The sequence below is a fragment of the Phalacrocorax carbo genome, chromosome 3 (assembly GCF_963921805.1).
Source record: "Phalacrocorax carbo chromosome 3, bPhaCar2.1, whole genome shotgun sequence".
Classification (NCBI taxonomy): domain Eukaryota; kingdom Metazoa; phylum Chordata; class Aves; order Suliformes; family Phalacrocoracidae; genus Phalacrocorax; species Phalacrocorax carbo.
The window spans coordinates 2,024,213-2,050,981 of NC_087515.1; the positions used below are offsets into that span (position 1 = coordinate 2,024,213).

General features: G+C 39.5%; 1 protein-coding gene across 26 annotated transcripts in view; it reads left to right on the forward strand.

The window, feature by feature from the left end:
- The window catches only part of AFDN (afadin, adherens junction formation factor), a 134,738-nt gene that overhangs the window by 13,430 nt on the left and 94,539 nt on the right, over positions 1-26,769 (forward strand). For 19 of the 26 annotated variants that reach the window (XR_010371925.1, XR_010371926.1, XM_064445582.1 and 16 more), the window contains exons 2-3: positions 24,280-24,475; positions 26,102-26,217. Coding sequence is in view for 24 of the 26 variants with exons in the window: in XM_064445582.1 (XP_064301652.1) it covers positions 24,280-24,475; positions 26,102-26,217 (312 nt within the window). In the remaining 2 variants the exon portion in view is untranslated. The remainder of the gene's footprint in view (positions 1-24,279; positions 24,476-26,101; positions 26,218-26,769) is intronic. The other 7 variants (XM_064445583.1, XM_064445594.1, XM_064445596.1 and 4 more) reach the window with 1 other exon arrangement.

The following is a 26,769-nucleotide window of genomic DNA, read 5'->3' on the forward strand; positions in this document are numbered from 1 at the left end:
TATGATATGTTTTTTTTATGTAATAAGCGATTTTGAGCCAAATTCTTGAAAGTCGGCAATGCTCAATCAAAAATATGCAAGATGATATTAAACAAGATGAGATTATTTAGGTCATACTTAACTTCTACTTGTGTGTAGTTGTAGCCTCTTCTTAAACTGTCTTGTGTTTGTTTAAAAGACATCTGGCATTCTCACTTCGTTATTATGTCTCCAGGACAGTGGGGTGGGAAAACAGTGATGCAGGTACATGAAGTAATGTGTTGAAAATTGTGTTGTAAATTTGGCTACTACAGAGCTGGAAAGAGAAGCCTGGTTTTTATGCATGTATGCAGTTTGCTGGGTCCTGCCAATTTGAGATTTTTACCTTACAAAATATAGGGTGGGGTGGGGGGAGTTACTCACAGTTCGGATGTCATACAGCATCACCATGCCACCCCCGGATTAGATCTTAAGCTGACTTGTATGGTATAGCAAAGAATGCCCCTTTTCTCTATTCAGTACCTATGTACAGTCAGAAGTAGGTTATGTATCTTTATAGAAAACTTGAAACATGTTAATATTTCGGGTTTTTTTTGTTTCAAAAACTCAAATATCAAATCTACATGAGACCACCTCATTTCAGTAAACAGGTAACTTAAGTTTTGAACTTAATAATTTTTTTTTTCCACGTGTGGTAACTTTCTGGTATTCAAACAGCTAGGAAGCTTATAAACTGTTAATTAAGACAAGTACATATGTTTTATTAACATTCTTAAAGTGAGTACTGAATACAAAAGAAATTAAAAACCCCCAAATGCTTTGCAATCATAATTAAGAAAAAAAGTCTCCTTTAGTGGGTTACTCAAAGTACTTAATCCTAAGGAAAGCTTGCTTCTCGTTGTGGGTAATAATAAAAAATACACAGCAGAAATAATATGGTGTTAACTAAGAATATATGGAATGTGCATGGTTTTTTGTGTGTTTAGGGTTTTGTTTGTTTTTATTTTTGTACAAATAAACCTGGAAGAGTTTACTGTCCTCAGTAGCAGAGAAACAGAACAGTAGCCAGCGCATACATCATGCTGGGAGAGATTAGTGGTTGTTAATTAAATAAGAGGAAAAGAGGCTAGAGACTCCTCATATTTTTAAACCCCTTCCCACTTCTGTATACTGCAATCTTTGCTGCTTGACAGGTGTGGTGTGTTGTTTTTGGGTATTTTTTTGTTTGTTTGGTTTTTTTTAGGCCATCCTTTTATATAAGTCTCGTGACACACTCCCTCACTAATGGGAGGGTAGAGCTGTCTTGGTGTAGCTTTTTACTGCAAAGATTCTTCAGGTAATATCACCGGTTAAAGCCTAAATTTTTTCGTGGTGAGTCAGAATATACTTGAAATCTTGCATGATAGTATCACTTACGCCTTCATTAACTATGTTTTAATATCTGAGTAAGCCAAACCGAGTTACTAAATGCTTTTGTAATCTGAGCCTGTTTAAACTTGAAATACTCCTGTTCACGGTTAATCATCTGCATTAATGTTTGTATTGTAACTTGTCCTTGGTCCATGTGCCACTGATATGACAGCCCCTTGATAAGGATAGAATTAACGTTATTTGATAGAATTGTATTTTAGAGCAAGGAAATGCTTGCAAGTAAGCAAGGAATTTATTTTCTGGTAGTGTGTTTTGGTGGTGTTTTTATTTTTTTGCAATGTAGTGATGACAAATGAAAGGTGGGAATTTTTTAGATGGAGTTAAATAAACATACCAGCCATATCACTGGCTGCAAAACTACCTACAGGGCAGAAGTGCAGGACTTGCTGAGAATTAGAATTGCACAGAACGCTGGCAAACACTTTCTTCTGGTGACTTCTGATTCACACAGCTGCAGAGACCAGTTTTGTTAACTAGTGCTACATGATAAAAACAGTAATTCATTGTCTTCTAGAAGAAATCCTTAAGACAGAGCTGGTAGTGCTTTTTAAAACATAGCTCCTTTGGTAATCAAATGTTCTGTTTGAAGGGTGAAACGAACAGGTTCGTGGGTGGATTTTCCAGGGCAAAATTACTGTCCTGACTGAGGAAGTGTTTCACTTTGTTCCACTTTTTTTTTTTTTTAAAAAGTATGTTTTCTGTATGTCTGAGACAAATTATAGAAAACTTAAATGCTGAGAATTGCAAAATAAAATTTACCTAAATATATTGAAAGGCTTAGATTGTATTTTCTGACTGAAACTCATTTCAGCATTTTTCCTGAAGCTGAAGCGTATTCCAGAGGGTGGGAATATAATTAGTGAATGAATTTTAGTTAAAAAGTATTTTGCCTTCTTTTAATAAAAATACATCTGGCCTGGGCTTGATTATTGTTAAAATCTGCTCCCTGAGAGCGCTTTCTTCTTGAAACAAGCATGAAAATTCTCATTGCTTAGCCCTGTAAACCTTACTGATGATGAAGTGTGGGTAGCCTGTGGCACAGGGAGGAGTTGCATCTCTAAGCTCAGTAGTTCTTGATCACAGCTTAAAAAAGAATGGATGCAGAAATTACCATTTCTGACTCTGATGTTGCAAATTAGTCCATCTCACTTTATTAGTATGGGTCTGTCCACACACAACAGCTTGTGAAATGGAGACCTATATCATCATAGAGAAAATTAGACTTGCGCCTTTTTGTTGTTCAGCAGGACCTCTGAAAAATTTGGGCTTGGCGAAAAGATGTTCTACTTCTGTTTGTTTATTTGTTTACCTTTAGCAATTTGAGACACATAGCTTAAAATTTTAGGCTGAAGACCTTGTGGAGGTGACATCATTGGAGATTAACAGCTTGAGACGGAAGAAAGCTTATGGTTGGTCAAGACTTCTTTATAGTTTGGTCATGTATCCCATGTAAAGGTCCAAATATGTTTTTTTACTGTATGGCAGTTTGATTTCAGGACAAAAGACTAAAAATGTGATTCTTGTCTCTTACAGCTATTCAAACTAATTAATCAGTTTCATTATTCCTAAATTCTTCTGTATATCATTTTAATTAAAAAAAAAACCAACTTGCTGGACTCTTGGGGGCTGAAACACATGCTGTCTCTTGGATATGCATTTGAAAGGTATGAATCAAAAAGATGAACAAAACCAACTGTTCTCTGCTTGACATCGGAAAACTCAGAGCTAGTTTTCCTAATTCTTCAGTGCCCAGGTAGCTCACTTAGCATTAAGAAGCTTATTTAATTATTGCATTAAATAATTTGAAAATAAACTCATACAAATTTCTTCGATAATGGCCTGTATGCCTTCTGCATTGAGAATTTCCAAACTCAGGACAATGAGGACCATGTTTTTATAGTGCTGAAATGGAGAGACTTGTCCATGTGATTTTTGTGGACGTACATATCTCTCAGATATTTAGTGATTACCTGACAACAGCTACTAAACAGCAAGTTGCTCTTAACCGATGACAAGGGGATCCGCATGTTAAAAGTAGTGTTGGTAACGTGGTTTACCCTGCTCTCTGTGGAGGACCAGTCCTCTCCGCTGCTCTGGATATCCAGATTATAGTTTGGAAACGATTTATTACTGGCAGATATAGGACTTGTAGGTTTTACAATGAATTATTGTTAGTCTAGTATTATCGGCAGGGGTGAATGTTTTACTTGAGAATTTTTGATCGTGAAATTATTGACAACGATTAGGAAAATCTTCATTTTTAGTGTAGTTGGTTTCTAGAACCAGCGCTGTGGCAAATTCACACAATGCAGATCCTAGACCTGTGTCACAGAAATAGTATCTCCATTGTCATACAGCTATAATTTTACAGTGGCATATAGAAAATAAGTTGTTACATGCAACTTATTAGTTATGTACTGACGTGTCAGCTAAATTAAGTTCATAAAATAAGATCTCTCATCTGCAAATTGAAATTAAGGAGAGATTTACAGTTGAATTGGGTTCTTAGTATTTTGAGGTTGGTAAGGTAAACCACAAGTTCATTTTTCTCCTTGGAATAATACTGTTCCTTCCTCTTTTTTTTTTTTTTTTTATTTGACGTGTGCAGGAAGAAGGCTGACCTTCTGTTTTGTGGATTTGGGGTTTATTTTGTTCATGAGAACATGGAAAGAAAGAGGCTTCTCTTAGTGCCTGAAGTTCAGATGCTGTTTAGGCCTCTCTCCTTCCACCTGCCCCTTGCATATACTTGTATGAAGCGAACAGCTGAGAAGCTTGAAACTAGACTGTTAATGTAATTAGACCACTTTTTCTTTATTCTTCTCTTGATCTCTCATTTGGTCTATCCCACTTTTCCTTTCGTTCCCACTTTCTGAGTTTGTTTTCTTCTGATGTTCTGTTGCTTTGTGGTGTCCTCTTCAAAATCAAGTTGTACTGCTGTGGTTAGCATGTGATTGTTGTTGTTAATAATAATATTTCCACCCACTCCTGCCCTCCTGTGCCCCACATACCCTGTAGCAACTAGAGGATAGCAACAAATTGGTATTGATGGTGGTAAATCACTTTCCCTGTTGCACTCAGATGCTTGTCTGGAGCTTCAGAACTGAGCTGTGTTCAAAAGTAATACGTACAGCCTAAGGAAACTTGCCAGTTTGAGGATATAGGGAGGATGGGGACTATTTCGTTCGGGTTTGTGTTTGGTTTTGTTGTTGTTTTTTTTTTTTTAAAGCCTCTTCTTCTGAGTCCCTGCCTTAAATTTCTGTTAGTCTTGCTTTTTCTGATCTTTCACTGCTTTTTGGTGGTATAATATTTCTTAAAGAATGAACAGGACTTACATGTTAGAAGAATCAAATTCCTGAGGACCTATTTATGTCATACAATATCACTTTGTATTCTTAAATGAAAAATTGAGTTAGAGGCTAGTCTTAATATTTTGCACTGGTGAATAGAGTAAGCAAGCTTATTGTAGAGCCACTACACAGTGGCTCACCTGATAATATTTGAAAAAATGTTTTCAGGCTTACAGTTTATCCACATTAAAAGTGAAATCATTCCGCAGTCCACTAACTACAAATGTGTTCTGCAAAATAAAACTTCTCAGGTGCCAGTGAATAGTCGAGTAGTGGAACAGGTTGCACAAGGAGGCTGTGTAATTTTTGTCCATGGAGCTTTTTAAGACCAGACTAGCTAAAGCTGCAAACAGCCTGATCTGACCTCAGAGATGACCTTTCTTTCAGCAGGAGGTTGGATTGGAAGCACCTGAGGTTCCTTCCTCCTTGAATTGTCCTGTGATCCCAGATGGATCAGTGGTGCGTGTGCCTATTCCAGTTTATTTCTGCCTAGGATGGATTGCATTGAATTAGTTGGAGGAATGATTCTTGCTATGTAGAGTAGAACCCCACTTATAGAGGTTTTACAGTCTGTAATCTCCAGCAGTTGGACTAGTACCTGAAGAGAAATTTGCAAGTTATGCTGCTACTTAAACTACTTTATTTAGCTTTTTTTAATCCTCTCTTTTGTCATGGCCCTTCTTGTGACATACATGTTAGGACATCTCGGTATCGGAGCTGTCCTGCTGGTCTCGTCCTCTATTATTCTGTGCTTGGAGGTCAACCTGTGTAAACTAAGGATATCTGCCTCCCTGGATGGTGTAATAATTAGTGTTTTCTGTAGGAGAATAGTCTTGGAGGATCAATTAGCCTGCCCTCCATAGATGTTTAAATACGATCATAGGATACTTTGTTTTGGAAGAGATCTCATGAGGTTTCTAGTCCAACCTCCTGCTCAAAGCAAGGGCAGCCTTGAGGCCTCTCAGGGCTTTATCCAGTAAGGTCCTGAAAACCGCTAAGGGCCATGTACTACACAGCTCTCTGGGGACTCTCTTCTGCTGCTCGACTGTGCTGATGGTGAAAAAACTTTCTCTGTTGTTTCAACTTATGTCCATTGTCTCCTGTCCTCCCTCCATGCACTACTGTGAAGATCCTTGCTGCATCTTCTTGATAGCCTCCTTGAAGATGTCGTGGGCTGCTTTATAGGTCTCCCCAAAGCCATCTCCTCTCCAGGAGAAGCAAACCTCCTACGGTGGTTCTCCAGCCTCCTGACCATCTTGTGGCCTTCTGCTGAACTTCAGTTTATGTCTGTCCTTCCTGTATTGGTGGCCCAAAAGCAGACTACTGGGTAGAGGAGGATAATAATTTTACTTGATCTTAAGTCTGTATTCCTCCTGTTAATGCAGCTCAGGATGATGTGGACCATGTTTGCTGCCAGGGTACGCTTCTGAATCATCTTCAGCTTGCTGTCCACCAACATCCCCAGGTCCGTTTTAGCAGAGCTGCTCCACAGCCAGTCATTCTTGAACCTGTGTTGTTGCAAGACATTATTTCTTTCAGGGGCAGGACTTTGCATTTGTCCTCGTTCACTTCCACGGAATTAAAAAACTGCTCAAAAGCCCAAACAAAAAGCAAGCAAAAAAAAAATAATCCCCAAACCAAAACCTCACCTTGTTAGAACTTCCTCTGGCAAAATGTTTAGGCATGTGTTTTGAGTGCTTTGAATGCTGAAATGCTTAGATCCTTTTTGAAGCTGAGCACAGCATTCTTCTACCCCTGTCCTACCCAACTTTTATGACTGAAACTGCCGTTTCAGGATCACTTTATGTATCCTTTCACTTAGGCATACATTGAAGGAACGTTCTTTGCTTATACGGTAGATTGAGGGCGGGGTTGGATGAGGTTCTGGTGCTGCGGACGAGAAGTGATTGTAACTTGTCTAAATTCCACTCTGCTTGTTCCCATTTTCTGCTCCTGTGTTTCCTCCTCCTCCAGATCACGCACCTGTATCAGTTACTAGAATAGATACTTGCAGTGAATGAGTTATGCTGGATTGTTTTTGTTATTCTGTGTTTATTACGAATAATATTTGCATTCACTCATTATTAGCTTTATATAATAGTGTATTTTGTGCAGTACAGTGTGTTGACTATTAAATTCTTCGTACTGAACCTCACGTTCTTTGTGTTTGGAATCCTGCCATTGTGTTACGGGTCTCTGTGTGATGCCTAAAAAAAAGTCTTAAAAAAACAGCACACATTGTTTGGTAGCTGCTGAACATGTCTTGCACTTGCAATGTTTAGAAAGAAAAAATTTTAGCTACGAAATGTTAACTTTAATCACAGAAAGGTCTCTTTTCACAGTATTAGAACTTTAAAAAAATCTGGTATAGTCAGTTAGGTATGGCGATTGTGTCAATTGCATGGAAATACAGCCGTGCTGGTAGTGTAACATTTTTGGTGGAAGAAAAGCTGAAGTGCTAGTTTGAAAGTAGACTATAATCTCATTTGGCCACAGATGTTTAATATTATTATTTGTCACCTCATTGGAGCATTTTTACCATTAAAATTTAAATCACATCCTTGAAACTTGGGTATTATTAATCTGTTAATTCTGTAAATGTTTCAAGACCACTATTAACATAGCAGGAATTTAAAACCTAAATAACCCAAGCAAGCAAAACCCCAAAAACTCAACATTAAATTTTATACGTTGATATCAAATGTAACCAAAGCTTTAAATCACCTTTCCTGCATGTTATGTTGGAATGTGTTTTGATGGAAGCTTGCTACCCGTTTTCAAGTAGCTAAATTACCACTTCAGCTGATAACCCCCAGGCCCAGATGCTTGCTCTTGGATTTCCACCTAAAAAACATGGTTAAAAAGGTTTATTGTGCACTCTGAGAAGTCAGTAGGTCAGGACTGGTTCTTCCCAGAAGTTCAGAGATGACAATCTGGAGTTCTTAAAGAAAAATATCCTTCCAGAAGTCTCCTTTGATAGATGGAAGCTGCGGCGCTGGAGACAACCGCAGCAGTGTGCGGTGGAGAGACACTGCCTATGTTATGGCAATATGAAGCCTTAATGTTGAATGAACAAACTCTTGACGGAGCTATTGATTTGTATTCTGTAAGATCTGTAACCATCTGCTCTCTTGACTCTGGGAATGAAGCTGCCGCCTAGTCTAAGCAATGTACAAATACAGAAATGAACTGTTTATGAAGTGCATTATTCCAGACCGGGGTGGATAGGAAGGGTGAGGAAGAAAGCAGTAGTATGAAGGACGCTTATGTGATCACTGAGCATTCAGCTTTTCAGTCATCTTTATGTTGTTCCTTTCTCCTCCCAACTCCACACACCCGGTCTTGCGACTGGTGATCTGACCGACCTGAAGCTTCCTCACTCGTCCGTAAGCAGCCAGCGGTGACCCTTTGCAGAACAAGGAGCAAGCCACTACGAAATGCTGGGGCAGTAATGGTTCTGCTGCTGATCTGCTGGAGCACGTTTGTTCTGATGCTTAAATGAGAAGTGAGCAAGTGACTCTACTATTTTAAATTTTTAGCACTTAATCAACTGAATCAATCGTACACCTATTTTTCAACCCCTCACCGTGAGTAGGAGTGAAGCCAGATTCTTACCTTACCTGGTATTGCAACAAAATGGTAATTCAAGATGCTTTACATAATTTTAAAGAAGTAATGGAATGTCAGCGTTTACAAGTGGGAAAAGAGCTGCTTTGCTACTGTTTGGAAATAGAAATTTTTCATAAAACATGAATAGTCTTGCACAGAACACTTAATCTAATTAGAGACTCAACGCCAAAATATTTGAGAGGGTAAGACAAACAATTACAAAACAGTAACTCGAACTGTTTTTTTTAATGTGGGCATATCTCAGCTCCATTGTTTTAAAAACTAATGGTGATTTCTGACCAAATTCCTTTTGACAAAAAGTCTCTAAAATTGGTCTTTATGCTGATACCACATGATACCTTTCTCTAGATTATTTGTGCTATTATGAAGAGAACTGCAAAGGAAATGAGGAGCTTCCTATGTAATCAAGTGGTCGACTGCTGTTTCCTCTATCGGGAATAGCATTGGCGATTACTCACAGTCGCTGCATTTGCATTGTTGTCCTGGATGTGGAATAAGAGACTGAAGCAGTAGGACAGAAAGAGAAAATACAGTGGCAATGGCTGAAATACTGCAATTATAGAAAGAGAGTCGCTTTTTAGTCCCATAGTTATGAGGTGGTTTTGAATGCTGCTTTGTTTTAATGACTATTTGGTGGTACAATTAGATGTTACTTTTAGCAGGTTTAATCGAGCTTTTTTTAAACACAGTTAACCCACCCTATCTCTGGACTGACTTTCTTAATTATGGCTGCTTCCTCAAATCTCATTTTATTTTAATAGTCTTGCTTACTTTCCTCTTCTGGCCTGTTTTGTTGAAATGATGCTACTGTGAGCTCTGCAGAACATTGGAGACTCTCAGGGCTGTAAAACTCTGTCATGTTTGTGTGTGGACAACATTTGAGACAACATCTCATGTAGTGTTTTGCAGAAGGTCTCTTGGCACCACTGAGTAATTCCTCTACCATATGTGTCATTCCTACTTTAACTGAACCCTTCTCAGTAGTGTCTTTTTATGCCTGGGACATGAAAAATATTCCAGAGGCTGGTGTTAGCAGATGGTGATTGTAGCTCTGATGCACTCTGTACTCAGTGGCTCCTGATGCTTTGGGGAAAATGTTATTTCCAGTAGAAGATAACTAAAGTACCCAAACACCAAGGTGATGTTATTATTTGGTTATTTTCCGTTGAAATAATAGAAAAGCGAATTTACTTTATGCACTGCTACTCTTAGACATTAGATGCTTTGTCCTCTAGCATTAAAAACAAAAATATGACTTCTGTTCTCCTCAGTTAAATGATTTGCTAATTGAAATATAGCCTGATTTTATTTTAATAGGCTTTCTTAGGCCTTTTATACTGAGTTTCAGATACTGCATTACTTTCATAATATTTATTTGTTGAGCCTGAGACAAGTGAAATAAATATTTAGACAGGGATGACAAAATACCTGAATTCCCATAGTTAACCACGTTATCACAGCTAGATGCTGTTAAAGCTAGCCTCTAACATACTCCCGCTGGGTTGGGGTTCTGGATCTGCAGAGGCGTTCCTTGCCTCTGTAAATTATTGTTCTTGGTTTTATTTTGAGTGCCAGTAGCTACGCAAGGGAAGAGTATGAGGACGAGATTTCATATTTACAGCTTAAGCTAGTAAAATGGCTTTCTAGCAGCGAAAGAGTGCTCCCCTCACCCCTTCTTCAACTGAGTGTTGGTTTTTTTTTTTTTCCTCTTTAATCCCTCCTTTATGCTGGCATTGGGTTTTACGTGACTCCATGGTGAAGTTCTTAAGAAAGCTGGGGGACTAGGGTTAATTCTCCTTGGGCTTTTCTCTCTGAACTAGCTCATTAGAGTTCACCTAAATGCTCGTGTTGAAGCAATTGAAATGACACGTAGCTGGAGGGGGGGTAGGGAGGGAGGGGGAAGCCCCTTCAGATGTAACTGCTAGTTGTCATTGGATTAGCTCAATGTCATGCTCTCCCTCGCTGCCATGTACAAACAGGACATGTGGAATAATTTTTCTCCTGACATAACCTTCCAGTAATCGGCAATTAGAGACTTTTGGGGAAATTATTTCTAGGTCTGTGCAGAGTTAGTACATTCCATGTTCTGTTCTAATTTAATAATGATGTGGAGGATACATAAAAGAAGAAAGCGTTCAGATATAAAGATTTTCTTGTTAAATGAACCTGTTTACAGAGTGAGACCTTTCAGCCAACAAACCTGCTTCCAGTCTGGCAAAACAGGCAGTATCGTAGGTGGGAGCGGGCGTGGACTCCTTAGGAAAAAAGGAAACTGGTGGGTAATTGGAAGGTAAACTGCTTCTTCAGGAGAAGGGTGCCAGCTCCAGTACAAAGCATTAAAGTGTATTGTTATGTTGATAGCTACACGGTATCTTCTGTCTCAAATCTAGAAGTAAATAGAGCACTGAGGGAATAAAATCAGAAACGGAGCAATATTTTGGTTGTGCAAGTACTTTAGTAAGAAATATGTTTATATGTTTAGGAGAACTTCGAACTAGCTTTTGTGTTAGAATGGCAGAATTTGTTTGTAGTATGAGAGTAGTCAAAAGAAAGCTTCACAAAACAGCCAGTGCAGAATCACTATCAGTCTGAAGATACTGTAGAGGGTGTTACTGCAGAGAAAGCCCTTTTCTAACTTGTCAGCAGTTGTTTTTAAATGCAGCTAACTGAAGCCGAATGTCATTAGCCAAGCACAGCGCTCGATGAAATTGTTGCCAAAGATTATACAACAGGATCTAGTAGGATTTGCAGAAAGAAGGCTATCAGCAGATAAATTTTACCGAAGTATTACAACTCTTGTAAAGACTTTTTCCAAGCTATCAGTGCCCTTAGTAGTCTTGTCAACCAACATAAAGATAACTAGTGGCATTAATAAGCTGCTTCTTAGGTTTTAAGAAATGACCTGATTCCTTTAAATAAAAGAATTAATCAAGTAATTCAAAATGATGGCTCCTGGAGGGGATTTTGAGTGGCAGAATTTTAAAATCAAAAAAACCCAAACAACCCAAACCAAAGAACCACACAACAACAACAAAAAAACCCCAAACCACAAAAACCCCACGCTTTTTTGGACTCTTCTGTTTGGAAGTTGCAACCTGGAGCCAGTATTTCTTTTAAATGTTCAAAACGATTACAGTTAATGCTTCTGATCATGTCTAAAACTGTTTTCATGTGTAAATTTGGCTACCTGTTTTGGTTGTACCTGTAGTGAATTAATATCCTTTTTCTGCATGCATGGTAGAAGTAACTAGAAGGATGTCTTAGGTTTCTCTGTGCGCGCTCGAGATGAAGCTGCATATAAGCACTGTGGTTGTGCAGCTTTGGCTGTGACACAGCTGATCTCAGTAAATTTCAGCAGTGCAGATTTTGGGTTTGGGTTTTTTTGCAGAACTCATATTGTAGATATATTGTAGGCTATATTGTAATATAGCCTGAAGTATGGTGGGTTTGTTCTTAAAAAGGAAAGGGGAAGGTAAGCATTTCAGGTAGAGAGGAAAAATAATAGCTCAAAAAGAGGTCCTTCTCCCTATTTCCATAGTATTTGTTACAACAAAATTGCTATTTAGGCTGCATTCTGAAATGCTATTATTCCTTCAAACCTGCTTGACTAATCTAATTTACTTGAAAAATAACTTTTTGAAGTCCAGTCAAATGTTGGATTTGAATCAATATGATGTGGAACGTATGAATTTAATGACTGTAGACCAAATTCCAAGACAGTGCAACAATAATTGTACAACTGGAGCAAATTTAAATGTCTCGCATTAGTGTCTCTTGAGGTAGTAAAATGGGTAATAAGGTTAATGAAGCTGGCAACAGTCTGGTGCAATTCCTATGCTATCGCATTGCTTTTTGGCAAGATCTTGACCTGCTATAAAACCTTTAGCAATGTCAATTTGGCAGTGAGCTCTTAACAGTGCCGTAAACACGAGAACACAGATCGAGAGGGTTGGGTTTTTTTGTGTTTGGGACCCCTTTCTTCCCAAATGGAGGTGCACGATAAACCCTTGTAGGCCTGCCTATTTTGCTGGATAACATCCTCTTACGTTTTGCTTGGCTGTATGATTCTTCATATCCATAGCTACCTTAAGGTCTCCGAGAAAAGAGGTAAATACTTTGCTTCTTTTAAAATGTTTTTAAAGCTGGTCCGCCCTGTCTCGGAGGATAGAGTGGGACATTCGGGTCCAGTCCAGAATAGATTTTGTGATAAGGTAAGGGTCTAAGTGCGTTTTGGTGTTGTGTGAGTTTTTGAGTTTTCTTTTATTGTTTTAGGATTTTGAGGCAATTTTTGTTTTGTGTTTTTTTTTTAAGTCCTATGGGTTTTTTTATTTTATTTTTTATTATTTTTTTCAAGTAGTTTCCCTGCTGCAGTTTGTCTACTCCAGGAGAATCAGGTGCTTGTTTCCTATTAGGCTTGTTAGCATTCCTGCTTTAAACTCCTGACTAATTAGCCTGGTTGCCAGAGCTCTTGGATGCAGAGTATCAGATAGCACCCGCGTTTTTCTAGTTCAGTCAGTGTAGCTGGGTGCCTTAACCCTGTGTGGTGCAGATTCCAGCTCATCCCACAGGAGGGAGAAACTAATGTAACACAATCACATTTATCATTGCAGAGTAGAAGCTGGGTCAGTATTTCCTGGCTGTTTCAGCAGAACAAGAAATATGATTCCCTGGTTGCATTATGTAAAAATGACTCTGTTTTTATGGCTTCTTTTGAAGCTGTGTTGCATCATGCTAAAGCCGGGTACTAAAACAGTAAAAATGCAGTGCTGGCTACAAGAAATTACTCCAGACAGCTCTTTATGTAAAAGTTTGTTGCTGTCACATTTTTTTGTCACGTCAAATTATCGTGGAACTCCAGTATCCAACAGCTCTTGCAGTATGCCTGTTACGGAAATGCCCTTAAGACTGCACTGTTTTAATTTTTAGTTTGTGAATTTAAAAAAGTTGTTTAATTTTCGAAATGTCGTGTGTTTGTGGAATGAGCCTCTAAAATACTTGAGAGATTTGTTGTTCCTGTCGCAGGCCCCAATTTCCACTTCGCTCATCAGGTCTGTCGGTCTCTGCTAGGACACGGTTCTACCCTATCAGTGTCAGCGTCATCAAGAGAACTTATTTTGGTGATGATGCCACCGGATAGATGACCTAGAACTACTTTTCCCTTGAAAAATCTCCATTCAGGTCTTCGCTTTTTACATGCAACATTCAAAATGTACCTTAGAAAACCTGCTTGACTTGAGCTTTAAAATTCCACTTTAGAAGCGGGATTGTCACTGTACGTAGAAATGGCTTATTGCTGTGCTGGTATGCTCTTAACTGTTCCCTCAGAAATGGATAAACGCTGCATGAGAAAACAGAAATACAATTAAGTGTTGCGTGGGTGCTGTCAAGTCAACCAGATGCGCCGCTGCTCCTGAGCAGGTGTGGAAGTGAGAGCGGTCACATTTGGGTGTGCAGATGAGCTGCTGCCTGCTACGTTTCTGCTCCCTGACCTGTGCAAAGGCTCCGGCTGTGCCCAGTCAGCATAGCCTGAAACAAACAAAAAAAGGAAGTACCTGCTGGCTTATAAATCTGTAAAGTCCCTGTGCAGGGTCTGGTATGCGCTGATGCAAAAGTGGGAATAAAGTGCCTGGCTTGGCAGAGGTTGCAGTTTCATGGTTGCTTCTGTTAATACAAGGTGCCAGCAGAAGGACGAGTTCATCCAACTGCGAGCTCTGACAGCTTTCTCCCTATTGACTGGAATGGGGGGAAAAAACCTACCTTCTAAGTTAGTTAACCTGAATGATGTTGCTGTACAGCTGCAGGGTGCTGGTGCCTGGCACAAGGGAGGAGGTGGGAATAAGTGCCTCGGAATGAGGAAGGGCTTTCTGCAGCAGCTAGAGTTTCTGCTGCTTTAAAGTGACTGTGTCACTCTGGAAGTGAAGGGCAATCTTTTTTGTGGCCTGATTGATGCCTGAAGATGCTTAAATACAGGGCTTGCAGCTCTGCAGGTTGTTGGCAAGTAGCAATGCTAATGAAAAATCAGGCTTGCAGTGCCTGAACTTTCATTCTCCCCTTAAAATTTTGCTGTTGTGTTTTGGTTGGAGGTGGATGTAATAATGTGTTCCTCTTCCTCCAAATCAGACTATTTAAAAGGAACAGTCTTTAACAGAATAAATAACATGAAGAATTCAGATTAAATAGACCTTTTATAAAGGCACATCTGAAAGAAGCTATAGTGGATTGCCTGTACTTCTAATTTTTCCTCTCTAAGTTTTCTGGATTTGTTTGTAAGCGTTCTGTTCTTAGCTCTGCAACAGTGACAGGTTGGAGGTGAATAGTAGAAAGGTAAGCAATGTATCCTTAAGGGCCATCACTGCTTGTTATGTTTGCTCTTGCTTTTAAATATGCTGTGACTAATTCAAAGTAGGCTTTGTTTTGGTTTTGGCTGGCTTTTTACCTGGTTTCAGGTACGATGGTACTCTCTTTCTCTGTTTTGTTGTTAGTCTTTCAGGGTGTTTTGGTAGACCAAATGTATGTCAATTACTTTGCCCTTTTTTCCTGTCACGTTACCTCCTTCAAACAATTTTCCTTTTTTTTATTTTGGGGGGTGTGGGGTGTATATGTTGACTACCAGATCATCAGCGTTGTGGTACTGGGAGAGTCACCGAATGGGTGTTGCTTCAGTATCAATACGGTCTATAAAGGGGTTTATAAAGGATTTTTCATAAAGGATTTACCCAGGGGGTGTGATTTAATCTCCTATAGCTTTATTTGTTGCCTTTTGAATTTAAGCAATCTAGTTTAATCAGTGATTAAATAGTTGCAGAACTGTTGGTAGTGCTCACTGTTGAAAATATTTTTGGTTTTCGGTTAACTGTTTTAGATTTTATTCTGTAAGCACAATCTACATTTTCTCTGGTTAACTGTGAAAGGTTAAATGGTGCTGTTCACCGCAGCTTAACAAAAAATATCCTGCAGGTGGCAGACAGTTGCTGCATGTTGCAAGCGCTGTTAAGATTTTTCCCAAGCATTTACCGTAGGTTTGAAATTTAGAGTTAGAAGGTTAAGCCCTGAATGCTTTTGGGAAGCACCCTTGGCAGATTTTTGTTTATTTTTAATGGTAGCTGCCTCTGGAGTCATAAATCTTGCTTGAAAACACTTCACGTTGCTTATACAACAATGCCTTTTGTATAAGGTTATGAAAACTTAAGTGTTTTCAGCATGAAGCGTGGTTGATGGCTGCACACCAAGTCTGGTGGCTTTGGCAAAATACAAATCGGAAACCAACTTTTTTTTGTTTTGAAGTAGGTAGGAAATATTCTGGTTCATCTGCCTCATGTAGATAGCTCTGTTATGGTTTAATTATTTGAACCATGAGGTGAAACTCACCAGGAAAATATTCAAGATTACAGAAATGTTTGTTTCATCCCAAGAGTTACTGTATTCATCAGTCCTGCTCTATAAGCAGATAGGTAAGGGGAAGTAGGGAGAGTGCATGTAAGGGATGCAGTAGAATATTACATCAGTGATAATTCAAGGTTCGTATGGGCATGCAAGCTGTATTTGTGAAAGTAAGTCCCTTTTTTAGGGTATGTGTTAGTTACATTTATAGACATGAATTTTGGTCTTAGTTTGAGATTCTATTTGTGTAGCATTTCTCCTGTACTGCAGTTGGTTTTGCATTGACTTCATTGCATTACATTTATGTTACAAAAATGTTTGTAGTAGCTCTTGTTTTTTGACCTTGAGGCTTTGTTTCATTTTGTGGTGGAGCTGGTTCCTGAGATGTAGTTTTCTTCAGGAAAACACAGTGGGGATTTTATTTAGTTATGCTCCTTGTGTCGTGGGTTATTCATAATGCTCTCTGATAGAAGCCCTGCTGTTGGTCCTGCTTTTGTGAACATCACCGTTTGCCTAAATTGTTGTGGCAGAATGAGTCGTTCTGTAGTGGAAAGTCTTTGATCCAGGTGTCAAAGGTTTGGAAAAGGAAATAAAGCTGATGAAAATTGTTTTTATAGGAGCTGTTTTTTCATCTGTATTTTTCTTCCTCTCTTCTCTTGGAACCGTTTAGGGTGTTCTATCATTAATCTTGAAGCTGCACTTTGTGCTTATCGAAGAGATCTGAAAAACTGTAGCTTAGCAAGAACATTGTTTTTTTCCTCTACATGGAAAAGAGTTTATAACAGTTAGCAGGACTTTTTTTTTTTCTCTCTTTTTAAGTCTGTTTGGAATTCCTTTGTAATGGTTGGCTGTAGAGTCTGTGTACAAAAATATTGTCTATTCTGTAGTTTCAAGTTGAGAATTTACTCCTGGGGATGCATGCTACAAACCTGACCCTCATGTAATTTCAGTGCTTACTCCCATAGCAATATATTATGCTTGGGTTTTAAAATCTTGTAGGAATTAGTTTTCTAATATTCATATATTCGTTAGTGTTGCAGGGATTTGTTGTGTACTTACGGCTTTTGGAGAGTGAAAGGAAGCAATTCCATCTAACTCCGTAGCCTGACAGCGGGTCAGGTGCAGAGGCATAATGTGAATGTTTCAGAATATCCTGCAGTGATAATTCTACTGTTATGCTGACCTGGTATATCAATATTGTGACCTGAATTTGTCTGAAAGCAACTTCCATTTGCTTTAATTCCGATTGTTGCATTGTGGATTGGTTTTACTGTGATTTATATTCCATTAGCAAAACTCCTGAGCAACAAGTACGTGTACCTGAATAATAATCGCAGCTTAGTTAAGACTCAGTCTTCTGTAGGTTTTTGCCCATAGAATTTGAATGGGGCAGGAAGAAAGATGTGACATTCTTAACTCTGGGTTTTTGTTATTTTCTAGGTGCAGTCATGCAGAATGCTGCTTGCAAGGCAAACAGTGTTATCAATGCAGCTAAAAGAGATCAAAGATGGGCTCTTGGAGGGGCTACAGATGAGGATTTCTGAAGGGAGACTTGTATATTCTCTACTGCTAGAGACTGAATAATTTAGAAAATGGATAGTGTGTACATGCTTAAGTGTTGAAGTATATATTGCTTTGTGATTGATAGTGGTGGAATAGGAGTTTAAAAGCCTATGAGTATTCTTTGCTTGGTTTGTGGGACGAGCGATCCTGATCTCATTCATTGCTACATCCTATGCACTGGGATAACACTCCCTCGTTACCTCTTCTGACACTTTAGAGGAGGGGTTTCCTTTCTCGTACGTGAACATGGCTATGGATTACTGCTGCTGGACATTACTTCTTTGTTTGCAGAAGCCTCTCTGATTCTTCAGGAAGTTCGGGGTTCCCTGCTACAAATCCCACTGTGTCACGTCGCAGACTTTCTCCATACCTCGCTTACAGCACGTGCTTTTTATCTCTACTTGTTTTTCATATTGCTTCTTGACTCTGTTCTCCTTGTATAAAAAGAATGGGATGGTTGGAAGGAAAAAGAGCTGTTTTTCTGTGTGGGGGAAGGGGGTTTCAAACAACTGAAGTATTAAATACCTCAGTCATCAATAACCAGTAACGCTTTTTGTGTGTGTAACCAGTGTCCGTAATCAGAGACCGAAGCTGGAGATGCTCTTCTTTGCCTCTCTTACTTATTTGCACTTCTGTATAACATAACTTCGAATGAGTGATTGTCTTGATTCTTACTGATTACTGCTTTAAAGCCGAAATGCCTATGGGACAGTAAGTAACTGGGAACTAGTTTAAAGATCAAACAGTTTTGTGAAATAGGAATCCCTTTGCTGAAGCTTCATGGAAAACTTTGACTGATTTGAAAACTTGTATGTCACATTTTCAGTTTGAAACGTGACTTAAGTGATCTGTGGAACTCTCTTATGTATTAAAGTTTGTTTGCTTCCTGCTTTTGTAGTGCTCTTTCTCAGTTGATGATGGTCTGAGGTCATCGAGGAGGATGTCAGAGGAGGGCGATAGCGCTGAGAGCACAGATGTTTTCCAAGAATGTTTCACCAAAGCTTTTTACAAGACTGTAGAATTTTGAAGTCTTTTGCTGTTGTGAAAGTTGTTTCAAGTGTGCTGTTCTGGTGCTTTAGTGTGTTTTTATTTTCTTTTTCAAAAGACAGACTTTTGGAACACTTAATCTGTTGGTTTTGAAGCAGTTGCTGCCTATCTTTGACTTTTTTGCAAAAAGTCATAACTAAGTAGTTGAAGCACTCTTATAATTCCTTTTTTGTGCCTAGTGAAGAGGTGACACAACTTACTTTTGTTCATAAAACTAAGAAGCAATGGTTAACTGGCAATTTCCTATTATGTAAGTTGGAACATTTTTTAGAGTAGGGTATACTTTTGGAAACTACTGTAAGATCTTCCGATGGTGATAAAAAAGCATAATAAGGTTTTGTATTTAAAGAAAATGTTCTTTGTGATTTGCAAAGCTTAAAAAGAGCTGTCTTTTTCTAGGTGCTTTAAAAATATATTTTACAGTCTAGATGATCTGAATTAAAATTTTGTGAAAATGACTGTACTTGGGCAGCTGAAGACTGTTCTGTACCCTCACATTCCTTCCTAAGGAGCCATGGACTTGCACTGCAGATACATAAAATATCTAAAACATGGTTAGATGAGAAAGTGAAATTGCTTATGATGCATATAAACTCCCGAGAGGAACTTAAAAGAGCTTTCATCCACTTATGTAATTAGTCACTTCTGAAATCCAGAAAACATTTTGACTTCTTTTTGGTAATTTATAAATGGCAGTGCTTATCTTTAGAGAAGGGTGGTCTTAAGAGGCTTGTAAATGTTTTGGGGAGACTTCTCCACTTTGAAGTGTGTGTTAGGCAGTAACAGATATTTGCATATCTCTTTGATTTAGGGCAAGTGATTTTTATGCTTTAGCCTCTTCTCTTGACACAAATCCGTGTTACAAACTGCCGTGAACCTGCCTGGCAGACTTGACAAAGAAATCCAGAAGTGACTGATTTTTGAGGATGAAGTGTACCTGTCAGAAATAAATGCTTTAATGCCGAGTTAGAGTGGAGAGTGGAAATTTAAGTGTGACGCCTACCTTGTTGTCTTGATGTGGGTGGTGGCGTCAGTCTGTGTTTGTTACTGATCTGCTAAGCACAAGTCCAGAAAGTTAAACGTGTCTTGAGCTGGAGGGGTTTGGGGGGGATGTGTGTGTATACACACACACGATGTATAATAATCATGAAGACTGGAGGGGCGTCATTGGTTTTTTGGTCTGGGTTTTTTCTTTCCCTTTTTGTGGTCTCCTACTTCCCTAATTTTTTGAAATGTGAAGCCAATGATTTCCATATCACCAAACACTTTTATTTAAATACTGTAATACCTTAGCAATGCCCGATGAGCAGTTTGGAACTTATTGCTAAAGAAACATTAAACTAACTAGAGCTTTACACTGGGAAGCGGTGGAGCATTGAGATGCACTTGTGCGGTCTTTTTTTATTTTTTTTCATTTTTTCAGTGGTAAACTTTAGAAAACGGAGGTGAGGGGTTGGTGGACTATGGGGACACAGCATGAGAAGCTGCCACAGAAAAGGATGGGGGGAAATGGGCAGCCAGTGGTTGATGTCTTCAGTTGTTTTCACATCCAGATTGTCAAAGCAATGGAACAAAACTCAAGTGACAGTTCTTCAGAGGAACACATTGCTTTCTTTTCTAAAAGGAAAACAAAACTTGCTTTATACCAGCGTTGTATCTTGAGTATTCACAATGCAGTTTTGTCACCTCCCTGCTTTTTTAGGGTCTGGAACTAGAAATAAGTTTTAGCAATAAAACTTATAATAATAATAATCATCATCATCATCATCATAATAATAATATACCCTGGTGGTTTAGAGATCTTCTTGAACTGTTTTCTAGATCTTCTCCGAGTGGATCTGTGTTGTGCTCTGTTGCTCTTGAATCTCTGCCAGTACTGCTATGTTGTTGTAGAAAATTTATAAAATCTGTAGGATTAAAAGCATGGCTAATGGACAGTGGAATGTGTTCCCAGTAAAATAATCTTCTCTCCTTTAAAAAAAAATCAGCTGGAACGTTATCTGTTTATAGGATAGCACACAATAACTCCTGAAAAGAAATATTTGCAGTGTGCTCATTATCTCTTTTAATTCTTGCTTCTCAAGGTACTGCTTGAGATGGTGGTGGGGAAAGCCTTGTGTAAAAGGAAATAAATGTTATAAATGGGATATGATTATGCTTCATACTGCTTCTGCAGAAAGCTTGTGTGGTGTTTGGTGGTTGCAAAAGAAGACAAGTGGATCAAAACCTTAAACAGGCTATGAAAATAGTTGGGGCTTTCTGTGAAGCATCGTGGTTAAGGAGTATTTACAGAAGGGGCAACCATTTAAATAGGTCCAAAAGAGCACGTGGGATGTGGCTTACCTGAGAGAAGGCTCTCTGTACTGGAGATCATAACATGCTTAGATGCATTTTTCTTGCAGGAACTGCAAAATACAGCATAGCTCCACTAGGGAAGCTTGTTAAAAGAGGCAACTAACAGCCAAGTACTTACCACCTGCAGAGAATTAAAGATGGCATGCTGGAGGTACAGACCAAAATCATGCCAGCTGTCAAGGGAAGTGTGAAAGGAGGCTGGCATGGCTGAAGATCAGGCAAAGATAGTTATTAGAAAGCCAAAGCAGTATATAAATGAGAAAAATTGTAAGGATATGAAATCTGGCAAGTAGAATATAAAATCATAAGATAGACCAAAAGATTTGAGGAATAAATTTTGAGAAGTCTTTAATAATGACTGTCTTTCAGCACATTAGCAATAGCACCCTTACCACAGGCCACATGGCCACGAGATGGTCCCTTTATAAAAGAAACTTTTAGAAGGTAAGACAATAGCAGAAAACCTTTGCCTCGCATGTGTGTTCATCATTGAAAATCTTAGAAAGGTTGCCCTGCCGAGACCCTTTTATGGAGCAACTCTCTCAAATTAGTGTTTGTTAAGAGTTCAGTGAACAAATGGACAACATAAAACCAAGTTGCTAGAACTAGGCAATGTTCATCCAATAACCCTATAGAAAGTGAAGGATGAAGTAATTTTACTAACTGGTACGTAATGACTCCTTTAGCTAGACGCCTTGAGGTCATTGGATATAAATGCAGCATGAGGCCAGTATTAAAAAAACACTTGCTCAGGCTAAGTTGTTTGTTCTGATTAGAAACTACAGCAGTGTACAGAGATCATGGGCACATGGTAATCGTAATAGATGGTGGAAAGTTCAACAGAGCTTTGTGAAAAGAAGTTGTGCCTTAGACCTTTTGGAGCTCACTGAAGGAGTTAGCAAGAGTACATGTAAGGAAGTTCCGATTTGCTGTGGTAGGTAGGATTTCCAGAAGTCATTTGGTAGCCTTCTGCATGAGAGGGGTGAGTCCTCATGTGGATAATTATTTAACAATTAGATAATTAGAGACAGGAAATTAAGCGGATAGGATGCTTTTCAGAGGTCAGTAGTAGCTGTTAAAATAATATTCAGGGTAGAAGCATTGAGACACACCTTGGAATAAGTACAGTAAAGTCCAGAGTGGATGAGGAGGTGGCAGTTAAGCTGAAGTGAGGCATGTGGAACCTATAACTGCTTGCAGGAAGGAATGCTAGTCTGGGATTAAAATAGATAGCTTTGTGGGAACACCAGTTTAGACTCACATTAATTCTATAAACTGTTAGGGTAACAACAGAGGATAAAACAAAATCAGCCATTGTCTAGGTCCATGGTGCATTTCCATTTGACTGCTGTATTGGCACAGGCTTGGGAGCACTCTGGGAAAGAACAGTGCTTACTTCTGTGTATATCTAGGTGCGTGAAATGTTTGTCTTAGGGTACGTTATAACATCTTATTTTATTTTTCTTTTCCTTTATCTTTTTGCTGCAAAGGTCTTTGGAATGATATAGTAACTTCAATAAATATATCAGGTTTTTTGCTATTCAAAGAAACGCTGTGATGTGTTTCAAGTGATCAGATGTAGTACTGGAAAGGTCTGTGCTTAGCATGAAATCTGCTACACTCAATAACCGAGGATGTATCTATTTCAAACCTTCTGGAAAGTGAAGACAGGACTAATGACTATTAAACTGGAGAGTAAACTTGGCAGTGTCAGCTAGGGCACTTAGAATCACAGAATAATTAAGGTTGGAAAACTCTTCTAGGATCATCAAGTCCAACCATCAACCCAACACCACCAGGTCTCCTAAACCATGCCCTGAAGTGCTGCATCTACACATCTTTTAAATACCCCACAGGAATGGTGACTCCCCCACCTCTCTGGGCAGCCTGTGCCAGGGCCTGACCGCTCTTGCAGTAAAGACATTTTCCCTAATCTCCAACCTAAAGCTCCCCTGACGCAGCTTGAGGCTGTTTCTTCTCATCCTGTCACTGGTGACTTGGGAGCAGAGACTGACCCCCCCCTCACTCCAGCCCCTCTCAGGCAGCTGCAGAGAGCGAGAAGGGCTCCCCTCAGCCCCCCCTTCTCCAGGCTAAACCCCCCCAGCCCCCTCAGCCGCCCCCCAGCACACTTGTGCTCCAGACCCTGCCCCAGCCCCGCTGCCCTTCTCTGGACACGCTCCAGCCCCTCAAGGCCCTTCTTGTCCCGAGGGGCCCAAACCTGAGCCCAGCATTCGAGGTGGGGCCTCCCCAGGGCCGAGCACAGGGGCCCCATCCCTGCCCGGCTCCTGCTGGCCACACCAGTGCTGACACAAGCCCGGGGGCTGGTGGCCTCCTTGGCCACCCGGGCACTGCTGGCTCATGCCCAGCCGGCTGTCAGCCAGCCCCCCCAGGGCCTTCTCCGCCGGGCACTTCCCAGCCCCTCTGCCCCAGGCCTGGGGTGCTGCCTGGGGTTGGTGTGACCCAAGGGCAGGACCCGGCACTGGGCCTTGTTAAACCTCACACAACTGGCCTCGGCCCATCGATGCAGCCTGTCCCAGTCGCTTTGCAGAGCCTTCCTGCCCTCCAGCAGACCAACACCCCTGCCCAGCCTGAATCTTCTTGATTCCCCATGAGTGCTGGGATTTATGCAAGGGGCAAGAGTCGGCCCTGTGGAGACAGCTGGGGGACTAAATTTGAATTTGGAGTCAGTGTTCAGGTGCATAATGGATTTGCATGAGCAGCCAGTGTCCTCCTGCAGTTTAGGCTGGAGGGGAGAACAGAACTGTGATGACTCAGGAAAATAGTTAAGGATGTGAATTTACAATGGTTTGAACAGATTGATGTTACAGCTACGGTGTAGCCGCTTGGTTAGTAGTTACAGTCTCTTTCTTCCCTCCCTTTTGCCTTGACTTGGTACTGGAGCTTTTCTTCCCTCCCAGAGTGTTTAGGGAGCTGTACCGAAGGCTAACCTTTCTGAGAATATAAAATAAAAAAAAAAATTGAATTATCTAGCTTCCTGAATAGGCTGTTTCTGGGTCAAACAGATACCATTGTGAGAGAAATGCATGAAGCGGGGGAAAGAGGAAAGAGAGGATGATGCTTTGGGCTGCTGTGACAGAAAGCCGTTCTCTTTGAGACACGTTGCTGTTCCTTGAGCATATTCAGCCTGCACTTTTATGGACAGTGGGATACAGGGGCCTGCTCTGGGTAACAAAATATATTGAGATCAGTCTCAAGATGCATTTCTGGGTTTTAAAAAAAAAAAAGTTTTTATTAATTGTCCTTCAGGTAAACCTGACAATGGCTGGAAATTTGAATACTTAAAGATTCAAATTTTAAGTATTTCCAGTAACATAGAGGACTTAATTTCTTTTTAGGGTATATCCTTGTTTTTTCAAGTTTATGGTGTCCTAGTTAGTAAATTCTACTGTCCTCAATTTTGAAAACCAGTGTGATATTTGTATGTCTTCTACTTTCATAATATATTTGTAACTAATAAATAATAAAGGAGCTCTGAACCTTCTAACTGTAAGCCAGCACTCAGATTTGTGTTTTTATTTCTTTACAGGATCTGGAGTTTCATGGAGTAATGAGATTCTACTTTCAAGATAAAGCAGCTGGAAATTTCGCAACAAAATGTATCCGTGTCTCTAGTACTGCCACAACTCAAGATGTGATAGAAACTCTTGCAGAGAAGTTTCGACCAGACATGCGAATGTTGTCGTCCCCTAAATACTCGCTTTACGAGGTGCATGTCAGCGGAGGTTAGTATTAGTGAAGTCTTTCCTGCTTCTACACCACCTTCCTGTCTGCCCCCAGCCAAAGTATCTTCAGGTTTGCCCCCAGCTTCTGAACCACAGAAGACTTGTGGTTTTTCCTCCTAATAAGTATGTTGCTGCTAATTGTTACGTGGGGGAGTGGTATTTCAAAATGTGAGTACGCATATCAGGCCTGCAGTTGTGTATAAGTTTTGATTATGATCTGTTAAATGCTGTACTTGACATCCTGTTAATTTGTTGACATTTGCAAGAGAGTTGCTATTTTTAGGACTAGTAGGCAAAGACTAAATTTATAATGGAAGGAGTGTTAAATTGGAGCACTTAAGAGCACATCCTCAGTTCATTGATGTTGTGGGCCTTTGATAGGCAGCCTTATAATGCAGGTTCTGTTACTGCTAAACTGGGGAAGTTCAACATAGTATTGTTTGAAGCTGCTGTGTTTCTTAAACAGATTCTTTTATCTTATCTATGAAGAACTTAGATATCTAAATAGCTTTTTGCTGCTGGTAGCATCTGCATCTGCCCACCCCAGTAGAAAGCTTCAGGCTGGAGGATGGTAGTGTGTGTGGTAGTTGTGGAGACAGGACCAGAAGAAATCAGCTTATGGTCCTGCCTTTTCTTTTTTGTACTTCGAAAGTTTACACAAGTGCTTTAACCACCGAAGCACTTAACTGCTTTTGAAAGACAGAAAATAATTTAACTTGGGATAGAGAGTGGAGATTTATTGGCGTATGTGTCACTTTTCATGGTCCGCGAATGATGACTTGATGTGAATTATGTGGGATTAGGGAAAAGTGCGTGTGTCATCACTAACTTAAACAATAAATAGTATGTGTGTTTTTCTGCTTTAAGTTTACTTTAAAAATCTGTTAGCACTGCAGCTGTAGTCGAAATGAAATGGTTTCCTTTGCAAGGCAATTTCTGATGTTTAAAATGTGGCTCATGAAGAGGCACCTCATCCAATAAGAGTGTTTCTCCTTAAATAAAATGTAACTGCAAAGACATCATTGTCTTGCTGTGCATATGCACTGTCTCGTACTTCTAGAAGCGGTATCAAATGGCAAAACTTGATTAACTTTTTTAACTGCTCTCAGATTTTTTTCATATACTTAAAACAGGTATAATACATTAAATGACGTTTTGACTACTATATCTGCATAATGGATTTTTAAATTTCATAATCTCTTATTTTTGTGCAGTCTTTCCAGAATAGTAGTTCTTGGGCCACACTCAGCCTTGTTAAATTTAAAATAAGGAAAATGAGTATTTAGAAATCTCATGAAGTTATGAAGTTTGAAACATTATAACTCTACATGTAACTTCGCCTCCTGAGTGATAATCTTGTGTTGCCAGCCTGACAAAGGAGGTGTGCAAGACTACTTTATGCAGACCTTTTAGTTTATGTAGATAGAGGGAATAAACTTAGGCTGGTTGCTGGAAAGAGGCCATGTATTTCTACCTCCCCAGGATTTCTGTACCTACATGTAACAGGGAAACATCAACTGATGTGTACTGTTGAACAAACCTTTTGATTTTTAAGAGCATAACTTGTTTTGAACTCTTTGCTGTTGAGGTGCCAAGTAACTGTTACTGCTTTTCACTTTTTTGAAGAAGAAAGAAGATTAGATGTAGATGAGAAGCCTCTTGTTGTACAATTAAACTGGAACAAAGATGATCGAGAGGGAAGATTTGTTCTCAAGAACGAAAATGATACGCTTCCTCCAAAGGTGAGTCTTTAAGGAGTACGCTAGTTTTGAAATGTGTGGGACTTACTTATATAGCAAAACATAATTCCTGATTTTCTAATTCATGAAAACAACTGCTGCTGCTGACCTTCGATGTCTGGAGCAAGTCTTTTTAAATACCTAAAATGCATCTTTGCAACACAGTGTTCTTGTGATCTTTCAGATGGTTTGTGATGCTTTGATCCACATAGCTGCCTAGTACTGGCGCACATAATGCCCAGAGAACTTAGAGCTTGCTTTGTTCTAAAATGACGAATTAAAAATTTGCTCGAATAGTATATGGTGCCAAACACCTAGGAGATAATCCTACCTTTGCAGAGCCTTTAAAAGGGGATGCCAGAGGGAGTTGAATAACTAAAAATTGTTACCTCCCTAGGTAATACTCTGTTTCTTACCAAAACTGCTGGGAGCCTGTTTCCTTCTGGGGAGGTTTGGTCGTATTTTTTTCCCTTCCAAATGCAAAATGTGAACATTGGCCATACAAAAGCTTTTCTTCATATTAGTCATTTATATATTAAATTAGATCAGACTTTG